This window comes from Pollachius pollachius (genome assembly GCF_949987615.1).
Source record: "Pollachius pollachius genome assembly, chromosome: 11".
NCBI lineage: Eukaryota > Metazoa > Chordata > Actinopteri > Gadiformes > Gadidae > Pollachius > Pollachius pollachius.
The window spans coordinates 18,882,757-18,905,766 of NC_136944.1; the positions used below are offsets into that span (position 1 = coordinate 18,882,757).

The 23,010-nt window shown below is 47.3% G+C and overlaps 2 protein-coding genes across 6 annotated transcripts in view; one reads left to right on the forward strand and one right to left on the reverse strand.

Moving 5' to 3' along the window:
- Positions 1-199: 199 nt before the first annotated feature.
- Positions 200-3,577, forward strand: LOC307082113 (somatostatin receptor type 2-like; the record flags this gene model as incomplete). Its single annotated transcript, XM_079745562.1, has 2 exons — positions 200-281; positions 2,401-3,577. The coding sequence occupies exon 2, from the start codon at positions 2,465-2,467 to the stop codon at positions 3,575-3,577; it is 1,113 nt and encodes a 370-aa protein (XP_079601688.1). The 5' UTR covers positions 200-281; positions 2,401-2,464.
- Positions 3,578-7,817: 4,240 nt separating this feature from the next.
- Positions 7,818-23,010, reverse strand: part of LOC307082818 (ubiquitin carboxyl-terminal hydrolase 22) — a 31,487-nt gene continuing 16,294 nt past the window's right edge. For 3 of the 5 annotated variants that reach the window (XM_079746538.1, XM_079746536.1, XM_079746540.1), the window contains 11 exons: positions 21,265-21,378; positions 19,420-19,524; positions 18,504-18,670; positions 16,749-16,908; positions 15,564-15,669; positions 14,402-14,560; positions 12,338-12,464; positions 11,302-11,393; positions 10,621-10,683; positions 10,085-10,234; positions 7,818-9,981 (listed from right to left, as the gene is read on the reverse strand). In XM_079746538.1, coding sequence (XP_079602664.1) covers positions 9,939-9,981; positions 10,085-10,234; positions 10,621-10,683; positions 11,302-11,393; positions 12,338-12,464; positions 14,402-14,560; positions 15,564-15,669; positions 16,749-16,908; positions 18,504-18,670; positions 19,420-19,524; positions 21,265-21,378 — 1,286 coding nt within the window. In that variant the 3' untranslated portion in view covers positions 7,818-9,938. The remainder of the gene's footprint in view (positions 9,982-10,084; positions 10,235-10,620; positions 10,684-11,301; positions 11,394-12,337; positions 12,465-14,401; positions 14,561-15,563; positions 15,670-16,748; positions 16,909-18,503; positions 18,671-19,419; positions 19,525-21,264; positions 21,379-23,010) is intronic. The other 2 variants (XM_079746539.1, XM_079746537.1) reach the window with 1 other exon arrangement.

Consider the following 23,010-nt stretch of genomic DNA (forward strand, 5'->3'; position numbering starts at 1 on the left):
TCCACGGGGCTTTTGATCGCGCGTCACAGCAGCGCAGCCACGAGACGCACGCGCTCCCCTGTTTGCATTTGAACTCGCGCGGTCGGCATGGTCTTCGGTCGCTTCATTGATGTCCATTGATGGAACACAGTAACAGTCTAAGGTTTTGGTGCTGAAAGTGGAAAAACCCGCACTGAAGTTCAACTTGTGGATACGGATGCTTTTTGGCGACGATGCGTTGCTCTTCCAGATTCGTGTCTCTTCTCCGTGTCTTACCGAATTAAGGCTTCGTCGTGTGAGAGGTAAGCATCAACTTGTGTCTTCACAAAGTACGTATTTTTCAACCTAAATCAAGAACATTTCTTGGATTAACTGATGTGCAGATTCAGACATGTGCTGTCATGCAACTTTTACTTGATCAAATGCGTAATAACTTCATCCAGTCACCGTAGTATTGAGCGTAACCCACACTCACTTTTCCTGACGTCTCAGTTAGAGATCGCCTGACGTCGACTCGTGAAGGACGGGCGATTTTATCTTTAGGAGTCAAACAATTGGCATTATCATCTCCATATAGGTATATTTGCGTTGCACAACAATTGACCAAAGCAAATAATTGCATTCCTTGTGACCTGACCTGCACTGATTCTGTCATGTGCGTGATCGACCAGAACAGCCTGAGCACATCTTCTTTTTTCATGTTATGCGCCTTTGCTCCTCCGTTGTGCTGATCTTTGTCCAAAATAGCCTTAATTATTTATTCAACTCTTTAAGGAAGACGATAATAAAGTCTCATTGTTACAGTATTGTTCTGGTGGACATTCGATTTTCTAACCAAGCGTTGCCAAATAAATCGTATGGGAGAGATAATGGAACTTGTTGCATATAAAGCAATATATTATACGACTTAATGCTAAAGGGAAAGAATAAGTGTTCGTCAAATTGTATAACACCTCTTAATGGAGTTTTGTAGACTGGTGAGATCAACTTTTTACAAAGCACAGTATTATACAGATTCCCTGAAGATAATATTGATTCTGACGGTTACAAAGGTTGCGCTATGTTTGTTTTTAGCAATCCTCGTTTTTCAGCGATGGCAAGGTGCATTCGTAATGTAGACCTTAACCGCCCCACACTAAATCAGTCAATAAATACCCTGTATACAAGTATATTGAAAAGCATTCAACTAAGACAGACCTTCAGACCACTCACAACACAAATGTAGGATCCAACCGTTTCAGTAAGGCTGCTTTCGTCACCTTGCTGTCACGGAGGAAATGACAAAGTGGCTTAATAAAACCTCTCTTGATATTAGCCTGGTAGGCTGCCCCTGTCTGGTTTCCGGGAGGGAAGACAGTGATTTTCCTCATTCAATTACTTAGTCCTGCTTAATTTACATCCCTGCCCAACCCCTAATAAACGTGTGGGGACCGGGTTGGGTTTGGTGGTTTATATTAATTATTCCTCCCCCCCCCCCCCCCTCCCCCTCCCCCCTTCGCCCACACGAGGGATGTGTGTGAGTGATTACCAGCGGATGGGATTCAGGGGAGAGATTTCCCTAGGTAGCCATGCAGCATCATGAAACTGGCCACGTATTCAGTGTAAATAAACCGAGAATAAAACCTTTGCTTTTTTTTTTTGTTTGCTTGTTCAGAACCACAATAATTCAGCCTTCGAGGGAAAGGCCTATTGTTGAGTTATTTTATAACCTGAGTGCCTCATGTTTTTTTTCTATTACAGCAGTCAAATATTAAAACAGATGAGATGTATAGACTGATCAAATCCAAGGAAATGGATAAATGTTAAGACTGACTGCACAGAAATGACTCCAATGCAAAAGGTCAATTTGTATTGAAAAGATTCATTACATTGAGGTCCATCAATTGGACAACCCTGATGTTAACGCGTCAGTAACATCTCCATGGAGAGGGGAGAGGGAAATAGAACCGAGGCTCGATCGATATGGACCATTCGTTTGTCGCTTCTCGATAGGAACCTTATCACCGCTGCTTTTAGAACAGGGGTCTCAAACTCAATTTACCTGGGGGCCGCTAGAGGTAGAGTCTGGGTCAGGCTGGGCCGCATCAAGTATTCCACAAAAAAAAGGAGCACAACTGACCCAATCTAAGTTAATGATTGGGCTATAATGAGATCACGTTGGCTATGTAATCGCTGACAACAGGGGACATTTCATAGCGGTTGGTGGAAACCGGGACATTTTAGCGTCCTTTGGCTTTTGTCGGGACTCAGGAGATGCAACTCAAAATTGGGACTGTAGGGGGCCACAAAATATAATCCCGTGGGCCTCAATTGGCCCCCGGGCCGCGAGTTTGAGACCCCTGTTTTAGAAGGACTTGAGAGCCGCATCCTCAATATAGTATATCAATATACATTATAAATCCATATTTTCGTTGATTGCAGGTGGAATGCCTTAGTCCCTGCCAAACGGTTTCCCAAGACAGCGACAGCGAGCCGCCGGTGAACCATGGACCCCTGGATCTTCCCGTCGTCGGCCCTCAACCTGACGGAGCCCCTGATGTACGAGAGCTTCGTGCAGGCCAACGACTCGGAGGGCCACGGCAACTACACCGACCCCAGCTTCGACCGCACCAGCACGGTGGTCCTCACCTGCCTGTACTTCCTGGTGTGCACGGTGGGCCTCTGCGGCAACGCGCTGGTGATCTACGTCATCCTGCGCTACGCCAAGATGAAGACCGTCACCAACATCTACATCCTCAACCTGGCCGTGGCTGACGTCCTCTTCATGCTGGGCCTGCCCTTCATCGCCATCCAGCTGGCCCTGGTGCACTGGCCCTTCGGCCCCGTGTTGTGCCGCGTGGTGATGACGGTGGACTCTCTGAACCAGTTCACCTCCATCTTCTGCCTGATGGTGATGAGCATCGACCGCTACCTGGCCGTGGTGCACCCCATCCGCTCCACCAAGTGGCGCAAGCCCCGCATGGCCAAGACCATCAACCTGACGGTGTGGGGCGTGTCCCTGCTGGTCAACCTGCCCATCGTCATCTACAGCGGCCTGATCACCAAGCACGACGACTGCTTCTGCTCCATCGTGTGGCCCGAGCCGCAGGAGGCCTACTACACGGCCTTCATGTTCTACACCTTCATCCTGGGCTTCTTCCTGCCCCTGATGGTCATCTGCATGTGCTACCTGCTCATCATCGTCAAGCTCAAGTCCTCGGGCCTCCGGGTGGGCTCCACCAAGAGGAAGCGCTCCGAGCGGAAGGTGACGCGCATGGTGTCCATCGTGGTGGCTGTGTTCGTCTTCTGCTGGCTGCCCTTCTACGTGTTCAACGTCACCTCGGTGACGGGCACCATCAGCACCACGCCGGTGCTGCGGAGCACCTTCGCCTTCGTGGTGGTGCTGGGCTACGCCAACAGCTGCGCCAACCCCATCCTGTACGCCTTCCTGTCGGAGAACTTCAAGAAGAGCTTCCAGAACGTGCTGTGTCTGAAGAAGGTGGGCGGGCTGGACGAGATCGACCGCAGCGACAGCCGGCAGGACAAGTCGCGCATCATGAACGAGCCCACGGAGACCCAGAGCACGCTGCTCAACGGGGATCTGCAGACCAGCATCTGAGGACGCCGCCGCCGCCGCCGCCGCCGCCGCCGCCGCCGCCGCCGCCGCCGCCGCCGCCGCCGCCGCCGCCGCCGCCGCCACCGCCGCGGGGGGGAAAGGCGGTCGCAGTAGCATTAGCAACCGCGTACATCACAAACAAATTGAATTGGGAACGTGATTTGCGTTTTGATCAGCACAGGCGTGCACACGGCCTCACAACACTACAGAGGATCTAGTGCTGGCACAACAACAGAGAGAAACAAGGGTGGTAGGCGCGCGGGGAGGGGTAGAAGAGAAACATGCCACATTATCAAAGTCACATGGTCAGTCTGATTGAACATCAAATATGCCAAACAGAACAAACGTATCTTTTGTCCCCCCTGCACTGCAAACACATTTCATTGAACCACGAAAGCCTCACACCCACGAATGTGTTTGTTCAACGTGTTTCTGCTGTGATCGTCCAGATTGCGTTATCGATAAAGAGTGCGGCCGACGGGTGAAGGTGCACTAACTCAGATTGGCAACAGGTCCCTGCGAGATATGGATTTTCCAACATGTGCCCATTTTGACTTCCCTTTAATGGAATAAGGATATGTGCTTAGCCTTTCAGCTGGGTCTGTCTGTGTGTGTGTGTGTGTGGGGGGGGGGGGGGGGGGGTGGGGGGGGATAAAGACTTTTACATACAGTATAACCCCGCCCCTCCTTTGTACGGCCAAGCGATGACCAACCAGGAAGATATTGGCTTTGTGTAAATTCTCCTTTCTAGCATGTCACTTCACAGGCCTGACGCAGTGCAGGGATTTGCTGGTGGGCGTATGAGAATCATCAATCAGTGGTTTGATGGCACACAACCGGAGGGAACAATTACACGGTCAACAAGTCCTGCGCTGTTGGGGTAATGCTGTCTGGCCGGAATGAATTTAGGTGGCATCGCATTAGGATGTGTTACCTGGAGCTATAAACGACAGGTTCAATAATAGGGTTTTCTCTTTGGGGGGTAGGATTTTCCTTCTGTGAGCGATTTATGTTCCTACATTTCTGTGGTGTCTTACATATTGTATATATGTATAGATATAAAGAATGATAGAAACTGTATATTATTATACTATAGGATTATATGTTTCCAGGTGACTCTTTTTCATCTTGTAAGAGGATTACGTACTCTTCAGTGATGGTAATAGATTGGTATTAGCTTGTCTATCAACTAACCAACTGCTGCTACAGTGTAAAAAGGACGTTCATAATAATTTATTTGAAATTGTTGCTATTCAATTTTAGTGTATGACACTCGGCTTGTCCATATCTGCTTCTTGGTGGGTGATGTTCGTTAAACCACTTATGTTGCAGCTTGAAATTCAGCGGTGGGCTTTAATACCATCTGCTACTACTATTTTTAGATCTGTGTCTCTTATAGAAACAAGAGACACTGCAAGCGTGCCTGTGCAGCGATTCTATGTGTTTTTCCTAGAAAAAAACAAATACAAAACACTTAAAAAAAGATACAATCCAGTTGTTGCAGATGCTCTACCACACATTTGGTTCGTCCGACAACAAGAGCACAGGTAGGTATTATAATAAAGGCTTTTATTTTAGAGTGATCTAGATGTTACAAGTGAGAGCAGGAGTTCGATGCTGACTGATGTAGCTCTCCCTGAGTGTGTTGGCTGATCGCTGGCTTATCCTGTATGCCTTGATTACTCAATGCACCACAGGTGTGCAGCCCCACCCAGCCCCAGTCACTCTGACCCTCCCCAGGTGAGACTGCTTAAGCCGGCCTTCAGCCACCAACTCCACACCAGTGTTTTGACAAACGGTTTTGACCTTGGAGTTCACATGAGCTGGTGGTGAGCCTCCAGCTCATGTACATACAAGTCTCAGACCTGTATGTATGTACAATATGTACGTATGTACTTCTGTATGTTTGTATGAGTGTACAGTATGTGTGTGTGTGTGTGTGTGTGTGTGTGTGTGATTGAGTGGAAACCAAAGGTCAGGTCTTGGGGTTAAGGTAGGTAGAAGGCGCCCCTGCTTTATGAAATTTGAGAAGGGCTAGAACACAGACCGGTCTGTTGTTCCTTCTAACCGTCGACCATGGTTTTCCTGACAAACTTTGTCATCATTCTCAGATATATTTTGCAGGCTGTCGTCAACAGTTAGTTGTTGCAACGTCTGTTTGCTATCTAAAACGTGTGTTTATTTAGCATTCAAGCCAGTGGGTACTCATATCCAGCAGAGGATCAATTCTGAGTCACTTCATGAATATGTATATATAAATAGAGTACATCTATTTATTTGAAATGTTGCTTTTGAATGTAGATTGCACGTGCAAGTCACTGTGGAGAATTAAATATAAACAAATAATTTGATATTCCAATAACTGGCCACAAAAGTGTACTGATTGTGACGTGCATGGTGTGTACTGCTTGGGCAATTATTGTGGACATTTTTTAGATACATTATTTTGTATCATTACCAATGGATTGTCTGAGTCAAACTCTCTGTATGTAAGCTTATGTTTTGATTTTGATTTTACACAGCTGTATAACACCTAAATAAACCATTACAATACCCGTCCATATCAAATGTATCACACCCTTCAACGAGAGACACAAAATAGGCTATACTACACAAACCAGTGGTTTGAATTATTAAAATATACCACCATGATAAGAACGATTGAGAAGTGAGCATTTGAAAGGTAGGGCATGTTATTATGGAACAGAGATTTCTAAGTTAGTTGAATCTAACTAAATGCAACTGATGCAATGTGCATCGTTTAACCGCAATGTCCACTATTATACTGTTCTGACCAAGTTATTTAATCGGAAAAATAGGTATATTTTATGAGTGCTGACATAGAGTATAACAGCACTGGAACTTTTAACTACACATGTAAAACTGCGGTTTACAGGTCAATTACTGCAGGTTAATAACCGTTAATTAGCCTTCATTAATAATCGATAATAATTAACTTTTCGGAATTACACATGCCACCGAAGCGACTGTCCAGATCGTATTTCACTAGTTGCACAATAAAATGGCACAGAGACAAATGCACATCATTCCATGCAGCTGACTCCCGGTAGTGAGACCTACACAAAGTAGAAGCTGGGGTGCAGGAAGAAGTGTGTTGCTTAGCAACAGTCCATACCCGGCTTGGTCGCTGTTTGAACTGTTTGTGTTGGGGGCACTAAATTAATGATAAAATAAACAAATCATTATTGGTTGCGGCTTATTAACTCTAACCAACTACTAATACGGTGCTTGTAGAACCGTTGCATAAAAGTTATAACGCAGTCGAGGTCGAGCTGTACTGGATCAGCATCGTCTCTGTGATTATCTTCGTTGCTCGAACCTACAGACCAGAGCTATTTAGAGAGCCATTTCTTCTCAGTAAATGGTTCTGCTACAGACTAATCTCAACCGTGCTGATATTCAGTAGCCTATAACACTCCCTCTGGTGTGATAATCTACTTGGCGGAGTCAACATGTGCTGCTGGGTTTCGACACCTCCTCCCACTCCTGACGACAATAATCACAAATTCAAATGACATCTCAGACCATAGGTCTGACTATGTAGTCCTTGTACGGGGTTATTCACAAAAAAAATATTAATATCCTCAACCTTCCCTATGTAGATGTATCAAGAGATTCTATATCTTATTTCTCCAAAATACGTATGATGCTAAATAGCCTACGTTTGTAACGCTTTGTCCCTTCCAATGAGTACAATTATTTATATTCAGTGGCACAAAAAAACGTTTACCCTTCAGTAATACGTAGTTTACCCTCAAGGTGGCGCCAAATACAAAGTCATAAAATGATATGAAACGCAGCAGAACGACGGTACCCTAGCTCTACAGAACTGATCCGGGATCAGGTGAGCTAAAGCTGCCCTAGCTCTCCAAAACTTGCACGGGATCAGGTGAGCTAGAGCTGCCCTAGCTCTAACTGACACGGGATCAGATGAGCTAGAGCTGCCCTAGATCTACAGAAATGACTGGGATAAGTTGAGCTAGTTCTCCCCTCAACCTATGCATATTTGGCCTACAGCTTAAAAAAACATTGATCAGTCAAGCCGTTTTTTTAAAGTGGCAATCCTTATATTTTCACTATTTATCATGTCCACATTAAGTGCATAACAAACTGAAGAAATGGTTATACATTAAGTTGTGAAACCGTCGTTTCGCCAGCAATGACGATAAAGGCCACGGACAAATAAAACACAACCAATACATTGCAGTTTTGTTCTGAGTTTAATCACTGAAACGGACAATGAAGCTATTTCTCTTCCTTTTTCGTTTCAGCCGCATCCCTGAATGTCCATTGTGCGGCATGATCTGTGCCGTGATACATCAACACTTTGGTGCAACCATTTAGCAAGTCCGTGATCACACTCCTCCGTCCTTTTGGCTCAGGGTTTGAGAGGTTCTGCAGCACACCAAAGATATGCACTTTGTTGTTTTAATTACAGAGCAGCGAAACAACCCGGTAGGGCTGTGGCAATAATGTGATATTACTTTGTGATGGAGGGAGGGGGGCTCCTTTTATATGCAAGTGCTTTTTTTTCATCCTTTTTTTCTTTTTCTTTTGTACACAATCCGTGAATATTTCAACATGAAAACACCAAAACAGCCTGGCGTATGTGTATCACCTCAAAAACAATCGGACTCCAAAGACAGCGTATTGATTGAGTAGAGGGCCAGGTTTACTGCACTGCGGAGGCGGAGACAAACACCACGAAACCACGCCGCCAGCCTCACGGTTGCCATGGAGAAGGGACCACTGATAGATTCAGAGTAGGGCGTGTGGCCTGAGTGGTGGTGCCTATGTACGTGCAATTAGTTTTTGCCCTTTTGAATGCACCCCCCTCCCTCCTTTCCCCCCTTTATACAGTACAAGAATCGCGGTAACCGAGCCTCAAGACAGAACCGACCCGAGGGGCCGCAGGCCTCCGGCATCACCGCAGGGAGGCCGTCGAGGCGCTCGCAATGCCCGCCTCCCCCCGTCACATGCGGTGTTGAAAGGGGCTTTTTTTTTTTTCAGGTTTTGGTGCGCAACAGCAATCGCCGCTGATCCAATGATGAGGACCACAGCATTCTCGAAAATACAAGGAGTCCCAAACCGGGGACAATGCATACAGTATCTTCACACCAGAATGCCCCCCCTCACAGCTAACACATAACATACAATTAATCAACAGCTAACGTGAGCCGATTTTATCACCGTCGTCGTCATCATCATCATACCAACTATTCCACATGAAAAGTATACGCCCCGATTTTTTTTCTTCTTCAGTACCAGGACAGCAAAGGGACACTGCAACAAAAAAAATTACAAAAAATAAAAATGAATATATTCACCGAAAGGAACAGTAAACAAAAACTCAAAATTCAATGAGTTGCTTATAAAAAGGGTATATTTCTTGCCCTCAACCAGAGTGAAAAACAGAACAAATAAAAAAACACAGAACAAGTGAGTATTGGGTATGCTTGCGTCCAAGTCTGTTTGGTTTCCATGGCAGCACTGCACCATCAACTGGTATCTCTTAGATCTCCCACATAATTTCAGTTCTCTTCAAAAATAGATATTTACTAGATTCATACAGTATTGGATAACTAAATTCACAAATGATACAAATCATAACCATACCTTTAGAACTGTTCTCACAAAACAGTTGATAATACCTTGATTTTGTGTAGTTTTACAATAGTTTTTTTTTTGTTAACATATTTTTTTTCTTTTGCATTCAAGTTCCATATGCATACGACAAAACAGTTTTTTTTTTGTAATCCACCGTCACTGACTCAGTTAAATGCTTGGTCGGTTGAAACAAGAGCACCATGGGAGAGAAATGAGAGGGAAAGAAAAAAATAACAATCAGAATACAACACTGTAATAATCGGTCCTCGTGTCCTCGTGTGCCCGATCCTCGTGGCTGACCTCTGACCTGCTTCCACCCCACCCCTGCAGCAGAGGGAGGGGGTATTGGGGGGGGGAGTGAGGGTGAAAGAGGGAGGGGGGAAACAGACAACCATCAACCCTTCCTCTACGTCCTATCCCTCATCCTCTCCGCTCGCATTCGTCAAGTAGCTGGCGTGAAGAAGCTCAGTGCGTTGTTTTTTTTTTGTGTAGTTCTTTTGTGTTTGTTTGTGGAGAGGTTGCATGATTTCAGAAGTCTTCGATCTTTTATTGTATTTTTTTTTCTCGTCGACTCTCACTCTCGGGTGATCCGGCCGGCGCGGGAGAGTAGAGAGCGCTTCAGGTAGGTTTGTGTGTTTCCGGGTCATCCGTCTGTCTGTCTGTCCTCTCTTTACCCCCCACCCCCCAAAGAGACGTCGTGTTCTCCACGCTGGGCAGCGTGACCCCGCGTTAAGGCTTACTCGTACTCCAGGAACTGCTTGTGGTAGAACAACAAATACCTGCGGACCCAAGAAAGAAAAAAAAAAAAACAGACCTTTAATACACAGAGGAAAGTCCCGTTACTTTAGAGCCTCTAATGGCCCGTGTGGTGCGTCTCTCTACCCTTCGCTGTCCAGGACGTCCTTGATGGTTGCCTTGGTGATGATGGCGTCGTCACATTTGAACCACTGGTCCTTGTGTTGGCGGATGAAGCTTGTGTAGTGTCCGCTCTCTAGCGTCCCCTGGTGGTTGACCACCGCAAACAAGGCATACCTGTCCGCCACCACACACACAGAGGGAAGGCATACGTCAGTCACGTAGGTGGGGAAATGCTACTGGAATTCCATGAAGACAATTATAAAGCACTTTGGGTTTCGGCCTCGCCCCCGAATAGCCAGAGCCATATATGGGCACGCATTATAAATGTTATTCGCAAGAAACTTCCTGGCAAACGTTCTGGAAAATGAAAGCTGTTCTAAACACCGTGAATTAAAACAAAACCCGACATTCTTGTCGATGGGATTAAATGGAGTGTTCCGAGAAGAGGCAGCAGGGTGCATCCGTCGCGCGACGTGGTGGAGCCAGGTTGACTTAATGAATCCCAACGAGAATGGTATTATTGCCCATGAGGATGCAGATTGTCCTGGGGTTGTACTTACTTATTGTCGTTGTTTAATACATCAACAGTTTGTTGGTACTGGCCGTTCATTCTGCTCTCTTTACTGCAGGGGACAGAGAGAGGGAGAGAGAAAAAGATGAACAAATTCGATAAATGATAAAAGGGGTTTGGCTGGTGATAAACACAAGACATTCTGCTCATGCACGTCAGTACTCCGTGTCTCCACTAGGGGGCAGAAGTGTCTGTACAGGAGCTCTGACTGTCCAATGATGGGGAGCCAGTATGCAGCTGGATAAAAGGCTCCACCACCACCACCAGAGGGGTGGGGCACTACCACCACCACTGCTGCTGCTGCATGCTCGACTGGAAGGGGGGAAAACGTGGCGCGGACTACACTGGGCTAATGACTGGCACGGAGGGGAGTCAGGGTTTGGTTCATTTGCATATCCTTTCACCTCGCTTCTGAGTCCATGATTGAAAAAAAGGAAAATCTATATCTGCATCCATTTATATTCCCCAATGATGGGGAAAAGAAATGAATGAATTCATTGAATAAAAAACAGGTTCCGAATGGTATAACGTTCAGAGTGATTCAAACATTTTCATGAGCTCATTGGGTTGGCGATGAGACCCAGTGAGAAGTCCCTTCGGTACGAGGGTCAGCGCTGGACTAGTGGTGAATGCTCCTGCATTGGAGATCAGAAAGACGGTGGTGGCTTACCTGGAGGCCATGAAGGGTGTCATGTCCAGCTCCAGGGGGAAGGACACGTACGTGGTGATTTTCCTCCGCAGTTTGGCCGAGTGCTCGAACCTCTGTCGATGGGAAGAGGGGGAGGGGGAAGGATGGTGGCCAGAGGAGGAATCGAAGAGGGAAAGGACAAAGAGGGAGAGAGCAGATGAAAGAGAATGAGGATGGGAGAGGATAAAGAAAAACGGGAAACGTGTTCATGACCAACTGGGACTGCTTTAAACCTCAGTCATTGCTTATGAAATACAGGGAAGAGACCGCATGCATTTATGACGCAGGGTGTGAATGGTGAACAGGCTTTGATAAATGGAACAAGAACCCTCTTTGGTGTGCGTGTTGCATGGTTTTGCACACGTCTGCTGTTTGTATTAAACTGAATGCTTGGCATTTTGCGGCATCACAAACAATGTACACCATAGCGTTTGAATAGTTGCTTTAGAAAAGCCTTGCAACAAAACACCACACTTGAATCATATTCGCTTCCTTTCTAAAACAAATTTTAAATCTGAGAAACTCTTAACCCTAAAACTTTTAGGTTGCTCTCTCCGATTTGTACATTTTGCCTTTGGCTCTAGAAGGATGAGTGCAGAATAGAAAGCTGAATTCATTATGTCTTCAATGAGGTCCTCTGGGATGGTAGTGTCAAAATGGATAAACCAGAAGCCGTAGCTAGGGCCAGTAGCACTAGACTCTGAACCACATGTCCATCAGCTATTTAAGATTATAAACCACATCATTTACCAGCGAGTTTCATCAGGATTCATTTAACCTCCCCCCCATCTCTTCTTTTATGTCTGAATGTGAACTCAAATATACACACAATATACTTGAAAAGCTATCAACAAAGCTATAAACAAAGTTCTGTCCATCCTAGGAACCATATTCATTCTATCATATGTTCAAATAAGGGGGGCAGCCATGAAACCCCATAACCCCGTGTCCCCAGTGCAGTGGAAGACATTGCGGCGGGAGGCGATGCGTGGCATCATGCCACCACGGGCTGACTCACTTTCAGATGAAAACACGCCACAATGGGGAGCTTCTTCATCGTCAGCTGTTTGGTGGACTCCTGGTAGCTATGGCAACCACCGCATTTGATTTTGGCACTGCTTCCGAGATGCTCGGGCCGCGTAAACCTGCGTGACGAGGAGCAGAACTGAGATGGATCCAGGGTGTGTGTGTGTCAATGCGTGTGTGTGTGAGAGAGGGAGAGGACGTGCGAGAACAGTATACAGGGAGCACACATAACAGACAGAGAGCGACAGAGAGACAATTGGACACAGGCACGCAGGTTTCATTTCATCAGTGCTCTGGGAAACCACTGAGGCAGATAGGTCGTCGTCGGCAACGCATAAGGTCGTTCCCGCTCAATCAAACACGACCAGTGCCCCACCGCTGCCGTGAACGGGGGGGGGGGCGTTGTGGCGTGTCAAACGATAATCCGTTGAGGGTTGTTATGTTGCGTCCTGAGAGCGATAACACGAGTCCGCCCCGCTGCGTTTCTGGTGCAGTCATTCCATTGATGAGGCCTCCATCACCACGGCAACAGCACCAACCGATCCTGCACCTTTAAGAGGTTTGCTGCAGCGACGGACTGGTGTGTGTGTGTGTGTGTGTGTGTGTGTGTGTGTGTGTGTGTGTGTGTGTGTGTGTGTGTGTGTGTGTGTGTGTGTGTGTGTGTGTGTGTGTGTGTGTGTGTGTGTGGGGGATGCAGTAAAGACTTAAGAACTAGGGAGGGGGGGGGAGGGAAGGGAGAGAGAGAAAGAGCGAGACAGAGACAGCGAAACAGAGAGAGAGAGTAATAGTGCCAACGTGAGGAGGCAGAGGGGTAGGTCGTGAGAGGCAACACCTGTTCTGCAGACCCTGGGTTGATGGGAGATGAGCTCTCGGGTATTCTCACCTCCCACCCGAGGGCTGTGGTGCAGGCAGAACGGGAGAAACCCCAGTGAGGGGAGGGGGAGGAAGAGGGTGAGAGAGGGAGGGAGGGAGAACGAGAGGGTACGAAAGAGAGAGAGTGCCCCGGGGGGTGGTTTCAGACCGCTGAAGCCTAACAGTTGGATGCTATGCTATAGGACTATGGGGGGAATGTATTGACACATCCTATCAGAAGCAGCCGCAGCAGCAGCAGTCAATTCCGTTCCGTCTCTGGCTTCCTGGTGTGACAAGAGCTGAGTCTGGGACGGATCAATCAGGGGACACTAGGGGCGTAACGGTTCCCGCCCAGAACCATGATGGCAAGAACGGTTCAGTGTGCAACCGTGGCGGTTTGGGACTGGTTGAAACGAGGTACGGCGGAGAGAGAAAGAAGGCGCCTGATTTAAGCACATTTGGGAGTCAAGGCCATATCATTATACAAGCAGTGAGACTTTATTTTAACCAAAATATTGTACTTTATTACATGGCTTTGATGAATACTCGATTATGATTGGTAAAAGGATTGGTACAGTATTCAGTTGCCTTTTTTTGCTGCATAGCAGACCGATGCTATGACTAAAAGACTGCTGCTATGGAGACTGTTTCCAACCGTAGAATCTAATGGACTATTTCTATAAGCGGAAGCAATGAAATTTCAAACGAAATTATTTTCTAGTTCGATTTTGGGTTGAAATGATTGATTTCTTCAGTGGAGTAGCAGTTTAATCAGGCTGATTCGAGTGTGATGCAGGACCACGACAGTAAGAGTCACAAGGAATCGAAAGGCAGAATAGAATATAATGTGTCAATAACTTCCCCCCTTATATTCCTCTAGCATAAGATCCAACTGTGTATTTTACGATAATGACCGGCTGGCTGGACATTATCCCTTGCTTAACAGAGCCAGTAACATTGACGACTGCTGACACTGTCCGTAATTGCGGTCCGTGAGTGATCGCCGGTCAGCGGAGAACATAAAAGCCAGAGAACGCCGTGGTTGGATCCGCCCTGCATCATTTACATCAGGGAATGTTAGACAGAGACACAGAGACAGAGACAGAGAGCTCAACCCAACGGTTCGCCTCCAGCACCGGTAGAGACGAGGCAGTGAGCAGCGGCTGTGGGGAGGAGGAGGAGGAGGAGGAGGCTGGAGAGGTACCTGCGTAGGCAGTCTGTGAGTGTGGTCGATCCTGACAGGTGGCTCTCGCCGTTGACCGCGCTGCCGTCCCCTCCCGGGCTCAGCGGCCAGAAAGGTGTGGACGAGCCGGGCAGGTCCAGGCTTATGTCCCAGAAGGGATCTATCGTCGTGGAAACGCCACTGCAATGGGGGGGAAGGGGTAGGCATTAGTATCAACGTCACCTGCATGTGTGTCCGTGTGTTTACGACGCAAAGGGTCTTGGCTACATGCAGCTGTCCCTTGTCTCTTTGTGGCCAGCGTATCGAAGGATGATTGGTCGCTGCAGTGTGTGTGTGTGTCCGTGTGTGTCTCTCCTTGTGTGCACACTCCTTCCAGCGCAATTGGCAATTCAATGGCGATGCATGAGACAGAATCTGCTGCACATAGGGAATTTCTAATGCCGTATTCCAAAGGCAGACTTTAACTTTGCAGAATTAGCGGTGCTCCTATATGCATCTCCCACTTGCTATACGGACCCATGGACGATAATGCACCATCACCCTTGATAAGATGAGTCATGCCGTGTAGTTGTCCGTTGGACCAGTAGGGGGCTTCTACAGCCATTGGTTGAGGAGGACGGAGGGCATCCACCTCGCGGTATGCCGCCAACGTAAAGAAGGCCATGCTTTTTATCCATCGGTAATACACCACAGGTGAACCACAGCCCCCTGTGTGTGGTTCGGTCCTATCCTATGTTATATGATGGTATCCATATACATGGCGTGAACCGCTCCTTGTATACTCCGCTACATGCTGTGGAGTGGATCAGGGCGGTTTTCTGCCGTTAACGGAACAAGTCAGCTCCAGGAGGCAGCCCCCGGGTCTATTGGTGTCTAGACGCCCTGCCCTTCCAGCGGCCTCCCTCTACAGTGCGGGGCGAGGAGACAAAGGGACACAAGAGACCGGGCTGAGCCCTCTAGGGAGAAGGACCGGCGTCTTGATCGGAACAAGGCCCATTATAAGCACACCTGGAGAGGGGGGGGGGGGATATGATCTAGTGGATGGATAAATGAGTAAACGGAGACGTGGGCTGGAAGCAACTCGAGCAGTGTTGTGCAACTGTTTTGATGCTTTGTCAGACCCAACGGCCATTATCAAACAGTGGGATCTTTGCCCGCACTCCCCCACACAAATGGTCCTTACGTGCAAACTTGACACGTGACGTCTGATTGCAGGCCCCCAGTGAAGATTTGGTCTATGATGCAGTTACAGTGGTTTGGATTGTTGGCCTTCTTTCCGTTGTCATCTCCTAAAGGAAACAGAAAGCATTGTCGGTTAAAAAGTTGCACACACCAACTTAAGACTGCCTTCTCCCTGCCGCATGGCTGGGGGAATGCAGTGGGCTGTTGGTTTGGTGGCGTGCGTCCTCGCCACCCAATAGCGGCGGGGCCTACTGCAGGCAGCGGTGGCGGGTGAGGCCACGGCGTTCAGCGCGTTGCTGCAGGCGCTGGGGGTCTATTGAGATTCCCTGCACTTCCCGGCGGCCCCTTCGGTACACACCATTGTCAGTCTCCTTCAGTACGTTTGGAATTGAAGCGAGGCGGGGAGCAGTGACTTGTGGGTAAGGAGTGTGATGAATAGGAAAACAAAAAAGGCATAGGGCCGCATAGGGAAGAGCAGCATGTCCCTCCCGCCCCTTGCTTCGCTGTCTTTGATTGGTCCATTTTGTAATGGTGTCGTGAGCCGTACACAGTGGGTTGGATCCGTGAATAAGTATGAGGTATTAATGTTAATTTCAGTGCAATGAGATTCCCCGTTCCAGACCTCATATTATCTGGTAACTGTATAAATAAACTAAACGTCTGAAGGGTGTGATGTCCTGTAACATCCAACACTTGATTGGATGTGATGCATGTGATGTTACTGCTCTGTAACATGTAGGGTAACATGTCGGTGTTCTATTTGACTCCAATGTACAAAGCTGCTACTTACAGCTAAAAATGCTTTTCGCAGAGTGCTAGTATCGATTGGATGCGCATCCCAGCTCATGCGAGTGTGACGTGCGTTTTGATCACGGCCCTCACACACCCTCTTATAGAACCCAATGAGTCAGGGTTTTCTGACACAGTGCTGAAACTCTTCAGGGGTAGTTCTCTTGCCAAACCGGGGGTTAGCTAGGGGTTAACATTAACCAGCTCATTTAAACAATAGAGAGGGGGACTAAATACTAGAGGGCGGGGTGTAAAAGGATGCCTGCGTGTGTGCTTGCTAGCGTGTGTGTGCTTGCGTGTATGCTTGCTCGTGGGTGTGTGCGTGCGAGTCGGCGCGGGGGAATGGGTAGGTTGGCGGGCGGGCGGGTGGCTGTGGGCGCTCGTGTGTGCGTCTTACGCGTGGTGTCCCCCTTGCAGTGCCGGTGCAGCACGTCCAGCGCGGCGATGAGGAACTCGTGTGCGTCCTGCTGCTCGTAGCCGGCCAGGTGTTTGGCGTGGGTCCACACCAGGTGCAGCAGCCGGAAGGGAATGTGGGGCGACCGGTGGCCGGAGTAGAACTGGCAGACACACAACACCAACACATCGGATGACAATCGTTCAGCAGAATCGAGGACTCAAGGATACTTCATAACGGTTTGCGGTGTCGCTTACCAAGTATCTGACATTTAGCTGTGTTTGTTTTAGGAGTCTGCTCAGGTGATATTTATCATTATTCAGTGAGTTTCCAGAAAACATCCAAGAGTTGTTTGTTGATTACTGGAAAGCACTTGGTTATCAATCAGAAGGATCAATTTAGGACACATATACGCTTTAAGAAGTGGTGTTTTTTCTGGATTCAGAGGGCAAACATTTAAAATACATAAAATACAGACAGTTACTACCAAGGCGCTATTCCAAGAGCAGGGTATCTTGTCCCTGTTTGCTCCCTGGTATCTACGTATTTTGCTTGAAATTGCAGAGTGAGCAGCAGCAGCAGCAGCAACAACAAATGTTTATTTTGATGCCTGAATTTCCCCGGTCTACCGCCTATCTCGGTAGATTAAAGCCAGACTAAAGCAGTGTCAGACTCTTACGGATGTCACATTCATAGATAAAAGCGGCTGTTTAAACAAGGCGAGAGCGGGACTAGGGAGAAGCAACAGAGGATTCGCTGGGGGGGCAGGGAGCGTTGGAGGGGCAGGGCGGAGACAGTCCGGGGGTGGTGTGGAGATGACGGGAGCGCAGCCGAGCAGAGATGAAGGGCAGCTTGGGTGCTGCCGCCAACCTCCACCACCACCACCACCGCAGCACAGCATGTGCCCGTTCATTTCAGACTGTGCCTTTCATTTCTCTGGTAGTGCAGGCAGAAATACTGTGAACACCGACTCAAGACTGCCTTTTAATCTCCCCAATTCCCTGAGAAGTCTGAGTGAGCCGTGCAGAGGGAAGAGGGGAAAAGAAACGTCCGTGCAGACTGAGCTGAAGGTAGTTTGTTCCTCGCAGCAGTTTGAAGCAAGCTGACATGGCAGCGACAGTGTACAGAGAGGAACAAACAGGGAGGAATGAGGGCTTGATGAAAGCAGAACAAACTTCCTTCTCTCTGCGATGTCAAAAAGTTGTGCAAGAGGGCGTGTGTATGTGTGCCTGTGCTGCCGAGGAAAGCGTAGAACCATGGGCAACCGTCATAAGACTGGCTTGGCGTAAGCGACAGTCACTGTGCGTGCGTGCATTTCAACCGTTCTTGAATAGCAGCCACAGCTACATCAGAGGCCACAGTTCATACCCTGCTCGGTCGCTTTCCTACTCTGTGCGTGAGAGGAATATAACTTTTTTGGAGGGGTGTGGGCTGGCGTATGGTAACTTCAGATATCACTGGTGTTTTCTCACACACCACAATACACCATCTGTAGGCCCACACAGATGCATGTCACACTGAAACACGTGGGTGCCTTGAAGGCGGAGAGGATAGATGCAAAGCAGCGTGGGAACGGATAAATAGGGAAATAGGCAGCAGCGGTCCTTGTGTAATACCCAAAGTTGATGTTCCACAAACACATGACACTAATAAGAGTGCATACATGTATATACATATGTAGCCTTGGGTGGGCGTAGCAGTGAATCTGCAGGGCCCTACGGGTTTATCACATACATTTAGTCACAGGTGCACACTTACCTCTTGAAAGAGCTGGGACATTTCACAGACCAGACAGGAGTTTGATTGCATCTCGCATTTGTGTCTGTCCGAGAGGAAGAAGTCCCGTAGCAGCGGTGTGTGCGTGAGTGCCTGAACAATGCAGTTCATGAAACACGTGTTGCCCAAGTTTATTAACCCTCGTAAACCTGCAGGGGAAGCCAAAGAGGGTGGTTTAGATGTATCATCATCATATCGGACAGTGGTTGTTAAATCAAACAGCCGTCAAGCTTAAGGGAAGAAAAGGCACCTGATACACTGGATATTTTTGGTTTAACCCTTTTGTCCCATCAATCCTGCCTTAACTTGTGTCCAATTAATAATGAGTCCTAATAAATGTATTCAATTTCATAATTATACAAATGTAGCCCGATTGGTAAAGAACGGCATGAACACAACGGCTTCAGGTTTCATTTACACTGAGTTCACCCAGGCCAAGAATGTCTGGTCTCATGGCGCTTGTAAGAAGCATCCGTATATTGGCTACTACATTCTGGAGAAAATTCTCACAAATAGACAAAGATCACTAAGCTCAAAATGTGTGGTGCAATCGGACTACAAAAGCATGGAACTGCAGAACAAAAACGGGAAGAAACATAAATATGAGAAAAGGCCTAAATAAATAAAGAGCAATAGTGCGGGAAAGAGTGAGCGACTAGCACTGCGAGCGACACGCAGAGAGAATGATAGACCCACGGTGGCACAGATCTGTCAGAGAGGAATTTGATGTGAAGCACCCCAGTGTGGCTGCTCGCTCCTGGCTGACCTTAAAGGACACTTGACTGAATGACCTTAAGTGATACTTCAATGGGTGACCAAGCCCAGATAGATTTGAGGCACCGTGACACACGCACACACACGCACACACACGTCTGGAGAACACTTGTCTGTCGCCCACCTATGGTGCAGTTTGTAGTGATTTTCCTCCGCTTTGGATTGTGTCGTAGTAATTCTAGCTCCCGCTTGGTGGGCTCCCATGTTGTGTATTTCTCCCCGATACCTGCTGACACAGGAAAGGAAAACATGACTCCACCATAGATGGATGTGCACGACGGATTCGTCAGACTGATTATCCATGTTAGACGAGTCGAGTAATGTCGCTTCATTGGCTAGACGACAGGAGCACATTTGATCAAATAGTTTTGCACATTTAAAATGATTTCCACTAATAATCTTTACAAAACAAGCACGTTAGGCCTACTAAGGTTAGTAACACATTTTTTTGTAAAGCGCCCCAGATAGAACGGTTTCACGCATGCACCATGTTTGCGTCGATTCAGTGAGTGGTGGCATGAGTTGACCAACTGTGTTCTGTTTAGGGATCGACCGATATGGATTTTTTAGGGCTACTACCGATATTTTTTCATCAGCCTTAGCCGATACCGATTTTCTTGAGCCGATATTTGGAGCCGATAATACCCTGGAAATCCAGAGTTCTCGAGAGAGCACAATTTGAATTTGCTCAGCGAGTCACTCTAGGAACGAGCTCTATACTCGTGTATACTCGTGATGTATCAATATAGGCGTGCCAAAAGCATTTTGGCCCACTGTTTTACCGACCAGAAACGGCAAGAGTCTTATCTATTGGTTAGCTCAACTGGTCTGGATACGTCACCCCTTGTTTTCTTCTGATATTTTCAAATGCATGCCTGGTGCGGGCCCTCGAGTTGGGCTATTTTCATTACTCGTTGCCAGACCCTACAGTTTTCTAGATGTGGGTCTGGATTTCCAGGCTAAGCCTCCCTCAATTAACATCATAAAAATGACACAATGAAGATAACAAATGTTACAATGTCTCAATTTAAAAAAATGAACTGTTTATTGAACTGTCTGTAAATCATGCCGAAGAAAAAAAAAAGAAAAAAGAAAAAATGGCCGATACTGAAAAAAACATCGGCCGATATATCAGTCGATCACTAGTTCTTTTCACCTTCTGCCAACACAAACTGTCAAGTGGTCTCCCGCAAACTGTCAAAACTCAAAATGACACAAAACAGGGACCCTATTTTTTGCGAACATAATAGTCCAAGGATCGATCCGTTAAGCAGAGACCTTTGTGGCTGAAAGCCGGTATAAGGCCAACTGAAAATATTGTATTGCTTGTAATTCTTGTTACTTCAGTGCCCATTTTAAAATCAGGTATGATTTTCTCAAGTACTCAACATACCAAAATAAAAGGTTTAACAGAACCTACAAAAGTAAAAAGGGTAAATCGAGTGAAAGCAGGGAGACAACAAAAGTATTTTGATGTGTACGACAGTGGGAAAATAAATTGGCATTTAACAATTGAACTGGCACGATAAGAACACCATTTGCTACAGTAATATGTCCATTAAATGCGATGGAGCTGAATTTCAGCAGCATGTGAAATGAAATTGCCAAAAAGAAATCATTATAGATTGAGTGACTCTTGCAGGGCAAAATCCATGCAATATCTTTCTTCTTTCTTTTTCAAGTTTGATTGTGCCACAATTTCTTGATTTCACAACCTGACAACCTGATTTCTAGGTCGATTTTTTCCGACTTGTCCATTAAATGCCAGGGAAATTAGTCATAAGAAACAACCCAAGCACCAACGCCATACCTGGCCAAACACTGGCTAAATGCAGATCCTTATTGATTGATCAAGCCGTGCCGGCACTTGACACCATGTGTCAAGGGTGCTGTGATCAGCGGTGTTGCGCTATGGCTCGATTATGGCGTTGAGTTACAGACACGAGGATGGAAACAAAAATCGACATACCTTGCAATTTCCAGGCTTTTCTCTGTTCTTCTTTGGCAATCTGCTCCATTTCTTTGTCGTATATGTAGTCTTGACACACAAAACAATATATTCCACCATATAATAAGTCTACAGCTGGTGGAAAAAGAGAGAAAGCACAATAATTAGAAATTGATTTTATTAAACAACACCCCTCAGGGCTTCGTTTACCATCCCAACAGTGCTGGCCTCAAGGCAAGCTCCTCCTCGTCTCTCTATTCTTCATTCACGTCTATTGATCATGGGCCTTCAGAACGGCCAAGGGCAATGCAGGGGGAGGTAGGGTTGTGTGTGTGTGTGTGTGTGTGTGTGTGTGTGTGTGTGTGTGTGTGTGTGTGTGTGTGTGTGTGTGTGTGTGTGTGTGTGTGTGTGTGTCATCCACCCCCACCTGTGCCTTCCAACAACCATCCCTTTTCATTCTCAAACACCACGGCAACAATGCCAGGGATCTGTTGCCGTGACAACCTATTTACAGCACTTCCGTTGTACCTCTACCGCCATTGTGCGCATGGAGTCAATCAAAAAGGGTCATGGACAACGGTTCAATTAGGTAGAGGGGAATGTTTGGCCGCCACGCTCATCTCAGCCGTGTCCTGACGCATGCTGTCGAATATCAAATCCTACAGCAGAGTGTTTGCTAGCCTACAACGCACATTAACGGCGCTCATTCGGTCTCGTCTTCAGCCATAACGGCATTGATGCGCAAGGAGCATGCAGAGTGCGGGAGTGTTCAGTTTCACATGGGCCTTTTTTAATTCCTGCACTAGCCAGCTGCACCATTCCATAAACGTGGCCCGCTCCACTGCAGAGAGGATGTCTGCTGGAGTGAGGGAACGAAAGGAAAGAGATGAGACACACGAGCACCGAGGTGAGGAAGCTCGCGCTGCGGAGCCGGGATTCATTTGATTAGACGTGCACGGGAACAGAGTACTAATGCCTGTGAGGCCTCTGTGCAAAGCTCAAAGCTAATTACCGCTGTGAATCCCTGCGTTTGTGTGTGTGCATGAGGGCGTGTGTTCAGGAGGGGGGGGGGGGGGGATTAACCACAAGATGTGTGCATGTTGAGACAAAGGGAATTATAAAGTGTACCCACATTGACTGATTCGAACACAGAGCAAGCAAAACCAAGGGACTCTGTTACGATCTCTCCCGCTCAGAACAATAAGCATTACCTGACCCCTGCTACCGCCTCTACATTCCTTTTTCTCTGTTCTCCTTCCTCCTCAGATCTTATCAACCCTACATGAATCATGCACTCAACGCTAGAGCCGGGCTGAGTTTGTCCTCGTATGGCTGTGCATTACCTAACGTCTAACCTGCCAGACAGCTGCGGCAGAGGGGAACAAGGGGCTTAAGCCTGTGTTGGACTGGCCTAACCACCTCAAAGAATAGCAATGCACAGTGGTTGAAGGTTTCAGCCAGGTAAGGTCGGCGCTCATAGCGATGTTTCCACCCCCTGGGGTCTGGGGTTGCTGACAGAAGTGCAGGTGGGGGGTAGGTGGATGGTGTGGCAGTAATGCAGTAATGTCGTAATTGCGTTATGAACAATGCGATTGAAGTAGACATAATTAACATTGAGACAGAAATGACTGAGTGGATTGTTTTGACTTTAACACAAAGGCCAAAATCAGTCAAGCCCAAAGATTCTCAATGCAATGTCCAAAAGTGTGAATGTACGCTTCGAGCTGTAAAGCCAGCACATCTGGGGGAAGATTTAACCTGAAACCA